The sequence below is a fragment of the Oncorhynchus keta genome, chromosome 8 (assembly GCF_023373465.1).
Source record: "Oncorhynchus keta strain PuntledgeMale-10-30-2019 chromosome 8, Oket_V2, whole genome shotgun sequence".
Lineage (NCBI taxonomy): Eukaryota > Metazoa > Chordata > Actinopteri > Salmoniformes > Salmonidae > Oncorhynchus > Oncorhynchus keta.
Genome location: NC_068428.1, coordinates 15,942,516 through 15,955,477, shown reverse-complemented (window position 1 = coordinate 15,955,477; position 12,962 = coordinate 15,942,516). Strand labels below are relative to the sequence as shown.

General features: G+C 45.2%; 1 protein-coding gene across 1 annotated transcript in view; it reads right to left on the bottom strand.

The window, feature by feature from the left end:
* Positions 1-12,962, bottom strand: part of man1a1 (mannosidase, alpha, class 1A, member 1) — a 166,924-nt gene that overhangs the window by 20,616 nt on the left and 133,346 nt on the right. The window contains exons 6-7 of the mRNA XM_035774826.2: positions 2,321-2,444; positions 1,910-2,003 (exon numbers count right to left, since the gene is read on the bottom strand). Coding sequence (XP_035630719.1) covers positions 1,910-2,003; positions 2,321-2,444 — 218 coding nt within the window. The remainder of the gene's footprint in view (positions 1-1,909; positions 2,004-2,320; positions 2,445-12,962) is intronic.

Here is a 12,962-nt window from a genome sequence, read left to right as displayed (position 1 = left end):
AGGCCGTCTGTACCTTGACAGAGAAACACTGAGAATGGAAAGACCTTTTCTATGACATCCCCCTCAGGTCTACTCTACCAGTAAATACAGATCACAAGTGACCTTTATGTAAAATATCCTCAGGTGGCAAATGGTTCTGGTGCGAAACTGAAAAAAAAAATAATAATAATAATAATAAAAATCGCTTTACATTTTTGTCACAGCCAACATTAGCATTCCTATACTTCAGGCTATTTGTCAATGGAGTTGTTTTTCTTCTACTTGGAAATTCTTCTTCCAGCTAACACTGACCATGTAGACCACAAACACTTTTAGAGGTGCCTTTAGCAATGTTTGTCTTGGGACCTTCTCTGTGTTCTCTAAGGCTTGGTTTGGCATTACTGGTGTAGTACAGCTACTTTCCCCTAGTCAGTCAGCAATTCACAGAGCCACTCTCTCCCTCACCTGGCTGGCTCCCATCAGAATAGCTACTTGTAATGATAATTATAATAATACTACTACACAGGACTTAAGAAGTGCTTTTTCAAAGACCCAACGATGTAGAGTCATCCAGAGAGACACAGGACTCTGACAGCACCCCCACCTCACTACACCCTGGCCTGGGTCACTACATCACTCAGCTGGGTGACCTGATGTCAACACCACCTATCCTACACTAAATTATGGAGCTGTAAACTGTACGAAAAGAAAAAAAAACCCTGTGGGATGGATTAAGTTGTCAGAGAGAATGAGAAACAAGCCGGGCGGTTGCCCTCCTCTTCCATTGATCCTCTCCACCCAGTTTGACCCAGGGGCTGGATGCACAGTGGTCAGTCATTAGCGCTGAACCCTCTCTGACCCCCCTGACCAGGACTACAGCAGAGACAAACACACAGACAGTTAGTATGGGGATTCATCCGTCGTGACATTTCAGCGAGGGCGTAGAGGGGCCATTCAATTACAGAGGGTCACACACACACCAGACACACACACACAGTGGGAGGGGGGAGGTATCACACAGAATAGCAAAACAAACAAAACAGTGAAGATATGCATTCAAATTAATGTGTGTGTGTGTGTGATAGAGATTGCAGTGGGTCAATCAGGATGCTACAGCCAGCAGCATATGGCTGAGCTAGGGACTGGTCTGGTCTGTGCATCTCATTAACCTTTTGTGTGGCTCAGAGACAAACACAATAATTTGAGAAGGGATCCACACAAGCTGCTGTCTGCTGGGCACAGGGCTGTCTGAGCACGGACACACTGCAGGGTTACTGCATCCCACCACCGCCTCTCCCCAGCCACCTCACTGTGCCGTAGATTAACGACCAGGCAATTCTTGGGTCTGAAACTTGTTTTGTCAAGAGGTGGCCTGGCTGGTGCTGGGTAATGTCAAAGCAGAAGTTGCTCCATACAAGGGATGGAGATACTGAACTGTTTACTTGAGTCAAAGAAGCAGGAGAGTTTGAGTAGTATTGTGTGGAGGTATCACGACCGAACTGTAGCGAGAGAGGACTAATTAACTTTACTGGCAGTATTCACCATGTTTAAGTACTGTCATTAGCCACAGATACTTATTTCTCCCTGATGTCCCTCACCCCCTGGGCACAGCCCACTCAATCAGAAGTGCTCACATTGAACTGAAGTGGGTCTCCCAGCTGTAAATACCTTGATAATTACAGGCTGCGGAACATCAATTGACAGCCACTGGTGAACCTCTAATGGAAAGGGAAAGGGGTGAGATGGAAGAGAGGGATGAGAGAGGTGAAAAGAGAGAAGGCTGGGCAAGATGGAAAATATAGGAGATGGTTAAACAGTGATGCAGAGGGAGGTGGAAGGGATGAGATGAAAGAGGGGAGAAAAGGGTGAGAGGGGAGATAGGAATGAGACAGGAGAGGGGTGAGATGAGAGAGGGATGAGGGGGACTTACGTTGTCCCCACTGTCCGCTGTTCGGGTTCAAATAGTTGGGGTACAGTCCCTGGGGCTTATCCAGTCGATTCAGAACCTTCCGGATGTTCATGACCTAGGAGGAGGAGGAAAAGAGTTTCTACTTTCTCCCTGCAAATACCTAATGGCCGCCTAATCTTCCAGCAGCACGGCACAGTAATGCACTTTAAATGGCCTTACTGCAGGAACGGCAGTTAAGGGAGGCATAAGAGAGAGAGAGAGGCCGGTGGCTCAGAGCGGAAAGAAGGCATTTACCTGCAGAACAGGCGTTAACATGAATAGTAATCAAGGTCACCGCTATGAATAACCCCATCATCAGGCTGGCTAAGTGCTTCAGTTACACTTGGTGTTAATGCGCTGGAATGGAATGTGCTGTGGCTCCCAAGCTCTCACCTTCTCTGCGAAGGCTGGGTTCCCTGACAGCTTGGAGAGGTGCATGAACTCCAGGTGCAGGGTGCCGTACTCCGCCAGGATGCTGCTGCCTCCAGACGCCCACGGCCAGTTCCTCCCGATGCCACTGCAGCGACAACAAGACAACGCAGCTAATTAAGTCAGCTTCTCCAAACAACACTGTTACTGCATAGAACACCAAACACAGTTCTACCAAACCTCGGGTCCACCAAACATCACTGCACAGGAAGAGAACATAAAACACTTACCTCAGTCAAAACATTAACCTCAGTCAAAACATTAACCTCAGTCAAAACATTAACCTCAGTCAAAACCCCACCACACAAACATTCCCTAGAGAGCTCACGCCTCCATAAACCTGCTAACTTACGTCAACCCTACACACGTCAGTGGGGTCAAAACCTTCCTCCTGTCTTAGGAATGTGACTTTAGATGTAGTACTCATCTGTTTTAACATCACACCAAATTAACTTAACTTAAAAACCTCTTGGGGATAGGGCTGTCTACTGCCCCCGCTGGAGTAATTGCGTGCCCATAGTAAACAATTTTTTTTGGTCAAAAGTTGCTAATATATGCAAATAAAAAATATTATTGAATAGAAAACTCTAAAGCTTCTAAAACTGTTTAAATTATGTCTGTATGTAAAGCAGAACTCTCAGGGCAGTCATTCTCCCAAACTCTCTTGTCATCAGAAAAGTTGGCCCAACTTTGACGTCATCGCCCCCACCCTTCCCAAGCAGTTACAGGTCTGGGAACAGTCTCTCTGTCTTCAGCGCGATCTCAGCTTTCAATGGGGCTTCTCATTGTGAGAATCGCGCGCTCACGAGAGTTTTGGCGGGCCGAAACCTTTCGGTCATGCGAAAAAACAGGTCACTTTTATGCGTGCTCTGCTCAGGTCCTGTCTTTTTTCCAAGATCGATTATACAATGCATGCGTTTCTGTTCGTCCTCACGATTGCTGTACACCTTTATAACATGTTAAAGCTTGATTATGAAGTTAGTTTGACAAGTTTAATCGACATATAATATGTAAGTTCGATGTTTTGGTGCGCATCCACTTGACTTTTGGCTACATTTCAACAGAAATTTGTCGTGTTTGAGAACCGAAAGACAGACTGCAAAACTAAACGCTGTTTTTGGTAAGTATAATTCCTTCCAGGTCTTCTGATGGAAGAACAGCAAAGGTAAGGGAATATTTATGTGGTAAATTTGGGTTTATGTGGACTCCAAGAAAAAGGAGCCATAATGCTACTTTTTGAGCACCGACTCATAGTATAGCCTAGTGAACGAAACCTGTAACGTTAAAAATAAATGTAACACAGCGATTGCATTCAGAAGAAGTGTATCTAACTATATATATGTAGAACATGCATATTTAGTCAACGTTTATGATGTGTATTCCTTGTTAGCTGACGTTATCTGCCGGAGCTATCGTCATTTCTCAGGACATTTGAGTAGCATTTTTTGAACGATGCATCATTGTAAACAGAGATTTGTGGATATATATAGCATATTATTGAAAAAAACATAAATGTACTGTGTAACATGTTATATTACTGTCATCTGATGAAGATTTCAAAAGGTTAGTGCATTATTTTTCTTTTAATCCTGCGTTTGTTGATTGCATATTTTTTTCAACTTGGCTATGCAAATTAGCTGTGTCTTCGGTGGTGGTTTGACATAAATATGTGCTATGTTTTCGCCGTAAAACATTGTAGAAATCTGACTTGCTGGGTAGATAAACAAGGTGTTTATCTTTAATTTGAGCCATTGGACTTGTTAATGTGTGGAGGTTAAATATTTTTGCGTTCCATGCGCCACCTTCCAGCTGAACGTGGGGGGGGGGGGGCACACATAAAAGACCACACATTACTCCTCCGATACTATCTGTCCACAGTGTGTGTGATATAAAAATGTCCACCACAATGTGTATCTGGGCTGCCTGATAGTTTTTAAACAGCAGGCCCGGGTCAGAGCTGCCCTTCTAAATTCTTTCTGTTACCCTGCTTCCTGTGTGATATCGCTTCCTGAGTCACCCTGATGGGCCAGTGTGTGTATTAGGACTAACCATATTTCAGCCTGCTAATGGTGTGTAATCATTGACTCCCCAAATAATAACTAGTGTCACTTTTGTTATTCTAGCTTTTGTGTGAGAGACAGAGCACTGGGAGATTTCTGTCATTATCACCGCATGAATCAGTTCTGGCTAGTACAGCTGGGCTGGAGGGACCAAAGGGTAAGAGCCAAAAACATATCCCTGTGTGGGCGAGCGTGTGTGTGTGTGTGAGTGAGTGAGTGAGTGCTATGTAAAACATATCCCTGTGTGGGCGAGCGTGTGTGTGTGTGTGTGTGTGTGAGTGAGTGCTATGTAAAACATATCCCTGTGTGGGCGAGCGTGTGTGTGTGTGTGTGTGTGTGTGTGTGTGTGTGTGTGTGTGTGTGTGTGTGTGTGAGTGCCATCTAAAACATATCCCTGTGTGGGCGAGCGCGTGTGTGTGTGTGTGTGTGTGCGTGTGAGTGAGTGAGTGAGTGAGTGAGTGAGTGAGTGAGTGCTATGTAAAACATATCCCTGTGTGGGAGAACGTGTGTGTGTGTGTGTGTGTGTGTGTGTGTGTGTGTGTGTGTGTGTGTGTGTGTGTGTGTGTATAAAACATATCCCTGTGTGGGCGGGCGTGTGTGTGTGCGCGAGCGTGTGTGCGCGTGTGAGTGAGTGCTATGTAAAACATACTCTACCCAGACTCCCAAATTGAACTGGCATCCCTTTGACTTCATTAGAAAAGCAAACTTGTTTATAAACATTAGTGTAACTAATTTGACCTTTCTCCGTGCCAAGAATTGGGTTGAAGCGGTTTTCCAGGTCCGTATTTCAAAAAAGGGCTGACAAAGCCCAACAGCTATATAGCACGGAATTCATTAGAGAAACAGGCAGGCAATGCAGAGGTCTCCAGTCGATGACATCGTGTATTCATAAGGTCTTAGTGTTGCCACCAATGTCATCATTCCTATTGCTGAAATTATCTTCCACTATCACTAATGATCCAGGGCCTGCCCCAATGCTAGGCTCATGCATGCAGGCAACGCATGAACGTGTACACACAAATACACAGGGCCTTGGAACGTGACCCTACATCCATCAGCTCCCGTGGCCTGGGCCATAGGGAGGGGAAGAGAGGGAGAAGCAGCCAGGAACACACTGCTCAACCTTTTTAAAGCTGGGTGTGTATTGTAATAACCCCCGTCCTCAACCACACGCTGTGCCAAAACAATTTGTTTTTCATTACACAGCTGATTAAATCATGTTACATAAATGTTGGAGAAAAAAAAAAAATCACACAAAATGTCTGGGAGGAAAGAAAAGGGAGAGAAAGCATCTGTTCCTGGGTCAGAAAACCTAATAGGTGTTTATGATTGTTAGTGCCCAGATCCATTACCAGAGACTTAATCAGATTGCCACAGGCTGGAATGGAGAGGATATATGCACGTGTGTGACAGTGAGTTGTGACTGTGTGTGTGTGTTATTTGTCAAGAGTGTGTGAGCTGAGGAGAATCAGATGACATCAGTCTCAGCGGTGTACCTGCTGCAGCCAGCCATGAGGTTAAGATAGGTGGATGCAGACAGACCTGCCATCTCTCCTTTATCTCCATAATGGTCCATTACAACACAGTACAGTGAGCTCTTGGCTGCATTGTGGCCCGGCACTGCCATGTCCTCTCTCTCCAGACTATAAAGGCGTCAGCATGCTTCAGTTCGGCTGGCGCCGAGCGAACTCGGCTAGCGAACCGAACGAGTGTTCTCGCATACTTCATTAAAAAAAACTTTGCTTGAAAAAGTGTCAATAGTACTTTGTCCATTTCGAGACTCCGTAGCCAGTATAAACTTCCTCAAAAATGTCATATGTTTTGTGGAGGAAATCTTAGTCGCGCAACTTTACATCTAATGAAGATGTTACGTGCAGTATTTCTCCATAAAAATAATGCGCATGAAAACAAGTTCTCGTTGAATGACAACAGTGCATTCGCAAATTTTTCAGACCACTTGACTTTTTCCACATTGTTACATTACAGCCGTATTCTAAAATGGATTAAATAGTTTGTTTTCCTCAGTCTACACACAATACCCCACAATGGCAAAGCAAAAACTTTTTTTATAAATGTTTACAAATGTATTAAAGATAAAAAACAGAAATACCACATATACATAAGTATTCAGACCCATTCACTCCATACTTTGTTGAAGCATCTTTGGTAGCGATTACAGCCTGGAGTCTTCTTGGGTATGACGCTACAAGCTTCCCATTCTTCTCTGCAGATCCTCTTAAGTGCTGTCAGGTTGGATGGGGGGGGTCGCTGCACAGCTATTTTCAGGTCTCTCCAGAAATGTTTGATTGGGTTCAAGTCCGGGCTCTGGCTGGGACATTCAAGGACATTCAGAGACTTGTCCCGAAGCCACTCCTGCTCTTGTCTTGGCTGTGTGCTTAGGGTCGTTGTCCTGTTGGAAGGTGAACCTTCGTCCCAGTCTGAGGCGCTCTGGAGCAGGTTTTCATCAAGGATCTCTCTGTACTTTGGTCCGTTCATTATTACCCTCGATCCTGACTAGTCTCCCATGTGCCTTTTACTGAGGAGTGGCTTCAGTCTGGCCACTCTACCATAAAGACCTTATTGGTGGAGTACTGCAGAGATGGTTCTCACATCTCCACAGAGGAACTCTGGAGCTCAGTCAGTGACCATCCGGTTCTTGGTCACCTCCCTGACCAAGGCCCTTCTCCCCCAATTGCTCAGTTTGGCCGGGCGGCCAGCTCTAAGAAGTCTTGGTGGTTCCAATTTTGTTCCGTTTAATGAATGATGGAGGCCACTCTGTTCTTGGGGACCTCCAATACTGCGTCTTTTTTTGGGTACCCTTCCCCAGATCTGTGCATTGACACAATCCAATCTCAGTGTTCTAGGGACAATTCTTTCAACCTAATTGGCTTGGTCCACTATGGGACTTTATATAGACAGGCATGTGCCTTTCCAAATCATGTCCAATCAATTTAATTTACCACAGATAGACTCCAAATCAAGTTGTAGAAACATCAAGGAGGATCAATGGAAACAGGATGCACCTGAGCTGAATTTCGAGTCTCACAGTAAAGGGTTTGAATACTTATTTAAATAAGGTATCCGTTTTTAATTTTAAATAAATTTGCAAAAATGGTTTTAAAAAATGGTTTCACTTTGTCATGGGGTATTGTGTGTAGAAAAACATTTATTTAATCAATTTTAGAATAAGGCTGTAACGTAACAAAATGTTGAAAAGGTGAAGGGGGCTCCCAGGTGGCGCAGTAGTCGAGGGCACTGCATCGCAGTGCTAGCTGTGCCACCAGAGACTCTGGGTTCGTGCCCAGGCTCTGTCGCAGCCGGCCGCGACTGGGAGGTCCATGGGGGCGACACACAATTGGCCTAGCGTTGTCCGGGTTAGGGAGGGCTTGGCCGGTAGGGATATCCTTGTCTCATCGCGCACCAGTGACTCCCGTGGCGGGTTGGGCGCAGTGCACGCTAACCAAGGTCGCCAGGTGCACTGTGTTCCCTCCGACACATTGGTGAGGCTGGCTTCCGGGTTGGATGCGCGCTGTCTTAAGAAGCAGTGCGGCTTGGTTGGGTTGTGTTTTGGAGGACACATGACTTCCGACCTCGGTCTCCCCCGAGCCCGTACGGGAGTTGTAGCGATGAGACAATATAGTAACTACTAATAATTGTACACTACGAAATTGGGGAGAAAACGGGGGTAAAATTCAACACAAAAAAAAGTGAAGGGGTGTGAATACTTTCCGAATGCACTGTACTATATTGAAGAATCCCTACTACTGACCAATCACCAATGATGGGGAATAAAAATTTGGTTCCAAAATTCAGTTCCCGAAAGTGCTCCTGAACTGCAGAAAAAACCCTTACGGATGTCCAAAACGAACAAAAACGTAAAAATGTCATAACATATGCACTAACTCTTCGGAACTGCGTTGGCTGGGAAGCATGTGGATGCCTTAAGAGCTGCATTTAACCTGACCACTCGTCTGGACTGCACTCTGAGCGCCTGAAATGGATCCCCCCCAACTCCCTCCCTCAGTTGGTCTCTCTTTCGTCCTACCTCCCTTAGTTGCTCTCTCCCTCCCTCTCCCTCTGTTGGCCTCTCTCCCTCCCTCTCTCTCTGTTGGCCTCTCTCCCTCCCTCTCTCTCTGTTGGCCTCTCTCTCTATATTTTGGCCTCCCTCCCTCCTGTGGTCTATGTGTCAAATCCCTTCCTAAGCCCTTGGATGAGATCTAAATCCCGAGGAAGAATAACAACAGGGAGCATAGAGGAGCCCAAAACAAGCACACGGCTAAGCCTAAAGGTACAGGGTCGAGGATGAGTGGGGTTCAAATGCTACATTTACATTACAGGGAGTGAACTCTACTACCTTTCTCTCTTTCTCTCTCTCCAACTATCCATATTCCTCTCTGTTTAACTGTTGCCTCAGGTCTGGAATCTGTGGGCACTAGGTCCAGTTCAGTGGTTTCTACCCATTCCTTTTACGGGAAAGAAAGAGAGACGCAGGCTGGCACTAACAAATGTGCAGCTCTGTGTACATAACGTAGTGGCTGAAAGGACCTTGAGAGAACACAAACAGCCTTCTGGACAATGAACTAACAGTGGTTCTGTGATACACTCCACTTTACTCCAGTCAGGTGCCAATGCCTTTGTATGGGGGCAGCGGGCACACAGAAAGGATACTGAAGCTTTGGCTTACTGCTTCCTGTTGTTAGCTCTTAGTTCCAAGCCTGATCTCTCCTCCATATCTCTTACTCACTCCAGGCGAAATGGGAGCTATAGATCCGCAGTTAAGGGCTTAATTAAATTCCTTAAATCACGCAAGTCTGCTATATCCTGCGGGGCTGAGGAGGCTGGGTGGGGTATGTGGGGATCATTGTAGCTCCAGGAGCTCGTCTGGTATTGCCCTGGGGTAGTGTCCTGGGAGAGCGGCTGGCTGCTGGAGAGCTACAGCACAGATGGAGCAGGGTCTGTCAGGACTACACAGCTACTCCAGTGGCTCTTTCACAGAGACTGCAGCAGCCCACACACACACACACATGGTTTTACCGTCCCAGTGGCTCGAGTCATTTTGTTTTGGGGATACTCAGATAAGGTTAAGATTAAAGTTAATGTTGCTTCTCGTGTTGCAGAAGTATGAACGTGATCCTTTAAATGGAGATGTTTTCCAAAACAACCTTGTCTGCCAATCCAATTACAGGTAACGTATAAAAGCTTACATACATCCGAGTCTAAACCTCTCCTTTTAGTCCCAGTGGCACCAATCCTCATACCATCAACTTCAGGCTATCCTGGTTTCATCAGGCCAGAGCTATAAACGGCAGCTGTAATTCATATTTAAGGGACGGCCAATACTAGATGAAGCGGTGCTCCTGTGTGTCACTGTGTGAAAAACCTCAATGGCTTCTCTAATTGGGCTACTCTGAATCTAGGCTTATTAATCAAACCACTTTCCCCCAGACTCTCGCGATGGATTGTACATCCTGAGAATGAACCGCAACGAGTAAATCTGCTAAAGCTGCCATATTTCATACCAAGACGGCGGGAGAAAAAAGAGAGCTGGCTTTAACTTCGTGTGATGACATCCGCTTGAACTAAAAGTTCAATTTGATCGGAGAGTAATTTCCCGCTTGCCATTTTATAAGAGGGAAAGGGGAATTCTAAAAGATACATAAAAATGGAGCCATTATTCCCTGAGGAGGGAGAATAATTTATAATTATGAGAACTAATACTCCAGGCCTGGAGTCTGGCCTTGCTGGGCCTGCTCTTTGTCCCCAGGAAAAAAAAACACATGACGTCTACTCTAAGGTACTAAATATAGAACCTGCCTGAACCTCTGAACAAAAATATAAAACGCAACTTGCAAACATTTCTACGTTCAAATAAGGACATCAGTCAATTGAAATAAATTCCTTAGGCCTTAATCTACAAATTTCACACAACTGGCAATACAGATATGGATCTGCTGGTCACATATACCTTAAAAAAAAAAAAATAGGGTCATGGATCAGAAAACCAGTCAGTATCTGGTGTGACCACCATTTGCCTCATGCAATGATAATCCTTTGCATAGAGTTGATTAGCCTGTTGATTGTGGCCTGTGGAATGATGCCACACTCTTCAATGACTGTGCGAAGTTGCTGGATATTGGCGGGAAATGGAACAGGATGTCGTACACGCCGATTCGGAGTATCCCAAACATGCTCAATGGGTGACGTCTGGTGAGTATGCAGGCCATGGAAGAACTGGGACATTTTCAGCTCCCGGGAATTCTGTACAGATCCTTGCGACATGGGGCCGTGCAATAGGAAATACGGATGAATGGCACAACAATGGGATCTCGTCACGTACTCTGTGCATTCAAATTGCCATCGATAAAATGCAGTTGTGTTTGTTGTCCTTAGCTTATGTTTGCCCATACCATAACCCCACTGCCACCATGGGGCACTCTGTTTACAACGTTGACATCATCAAACTGCTCACCCACAGAACGCCATAGACGCAGTCTTCCAGGTACAGTTGAAACCGGGATTACTCCGCAAAGAGCCCACTTCTCCAGCGTGCCAGTAGCCATCAAAAGGTGAGCATTTGCACACTGAAGTCAGTTATGACGCCGAACTGCTGTCAGGTCAAGACCCTGGTGAGGACGATGAGCATGCAGATGAGCTTCCCTGAGACGGTTTCAGACAGTCTGTGCAGAAATTCTTCGGTTTTGCAAACCCACAGTTTCATCAGCTATCGAGGTGGCTGGTCTCAGACGATCCCACAGGTGAAAAAGCTAGATGTGGAGGTCCTGGGCTGCCATGGTTACACGTGGTCTGCGGCACATTTTAGAGTGGCCTTTTGCCCCCAGCACAAGGTGCACCTATGTAATGATCATGCTGTTTGATCAGCTTCTTCATATGCCACACCTGTCACGTGGATGGATTATCTTGGCAAAAGAGAAATGCTCACTAACCAGGATGTAAACAAATTTATGGACAAACTTTGAGAGAAATAAGCTTTTTGTGCTTTTGGAAAATGTATGTGATTTTTTTTTCAGCTCATGAAACATGGGACCAACACTTTCCATTGATATTTTTGTTCAGTATAGTTTAACAGAAATCAACATCTCACATTTTTTTGAATTCCAGAAGCCTTCCATATGTTAAAACTATTCATGGCTTAGTTTTGCTCCACTCACAACTACTGATCCTTGCTTTCAGACCATGGTGTGACACAATACTACACTTTGATTGACAACTTCTCTGTACCTGTCTAACATGTCATTTGATGAAATAAATAAGCCATCTGCCAGGTGTAAGCGGTGATGCTGCTGACAGCACTGTTGCTATGGGCTTGGTGGGGTAAATGGGACTAGTGATGGGATATTTTTTTTGGGGGGGGGGGGCTGCCTTTTGAAAAGGGATATGGTGCAAATGTTTACTTCTGTTTTGAAAAAACATGTTTTTCTTGGACATGTTAAATCAGTCATATTTAACTAGTTGAATTTCAAATGACGTGAACACCAGACCACGTTGCTATACTCCTGCAGTACACACAGAGTACACCAAACATTAAGAACACTGTCCTAATATTGAGTTGTACCCCGCCTTCACCTTCAGAAGAGCCTCAATTCATCACGGTGTGGACTTGACAAGGTGTCAAAAGCATTCCACAGGGATGCTGGCTCATGATGACTCCAATGCTTCCCCACGGGAAACTGTTGAGTGTGAAAAACCTAGCAGCGTTGCAGTTCTTGACACAAATTGGTGCGCCTGGCACCTACTACTATGCCCCGTTCAAAGGCAATTACACTGAATTCAGAAAGTATTCAGACTCCTTGACTTTTTCTACATTTTGTTAAAGCTGTATACTAAAATGCATTAAATAAAAATGTTTCCTAAATCTACACACAACCTACAACGACAAAACAAACAGGTTTTCAGAATGTTTGCAAATTCATATATATTTTTTTAACAGAAATACCTTTACATAAGTATTCAGACCCTTTGCTATGAGACTTGAAATTGAGCTCGGGTGCATCCTGTTTCCATTGATCATCCTTGAGATGTTTCTACAACTTGATTGGAGTACACCGGTGGTAAATTAAATTGATTGAACATGATTTGGAAAGGCACAAACCTGTCTATATAAGGTCCCACAGTTGACAGTGAATGTCAGAGCAAAAACTAAGCCATGAGGTCGAAGGAATTGTCCGTAGAGCACTAAGACAGGATTGTGTCGAGTAACAGATCTGAGGAAGGGTATCAAAACATTTCTGCAGCATTGAATGTTCCCGAGAACACAGTGGCCTCCATCATTCTTAAAACGAAGAAGTTTGGAAGCACCAATACCTTTCCTAGAGCTGGCCGCCCAGCCAAATTGAGCAATCGGGGGAGAAGGGCCTTGGTCAGGGAGGTGACCAAGAACCCAATTGTCGCTGACAGAGCTCCAGAGTTCCTCTGTGGAACCTTCCAGAAGGATAACCGTCTCTGCAGCACTCCACAAATCAGGCCTTTATGGTAGTGACCAGACGGAAGCCTCTCCTCAGTAAAAGGAACATGACAGCCCGCTTGGC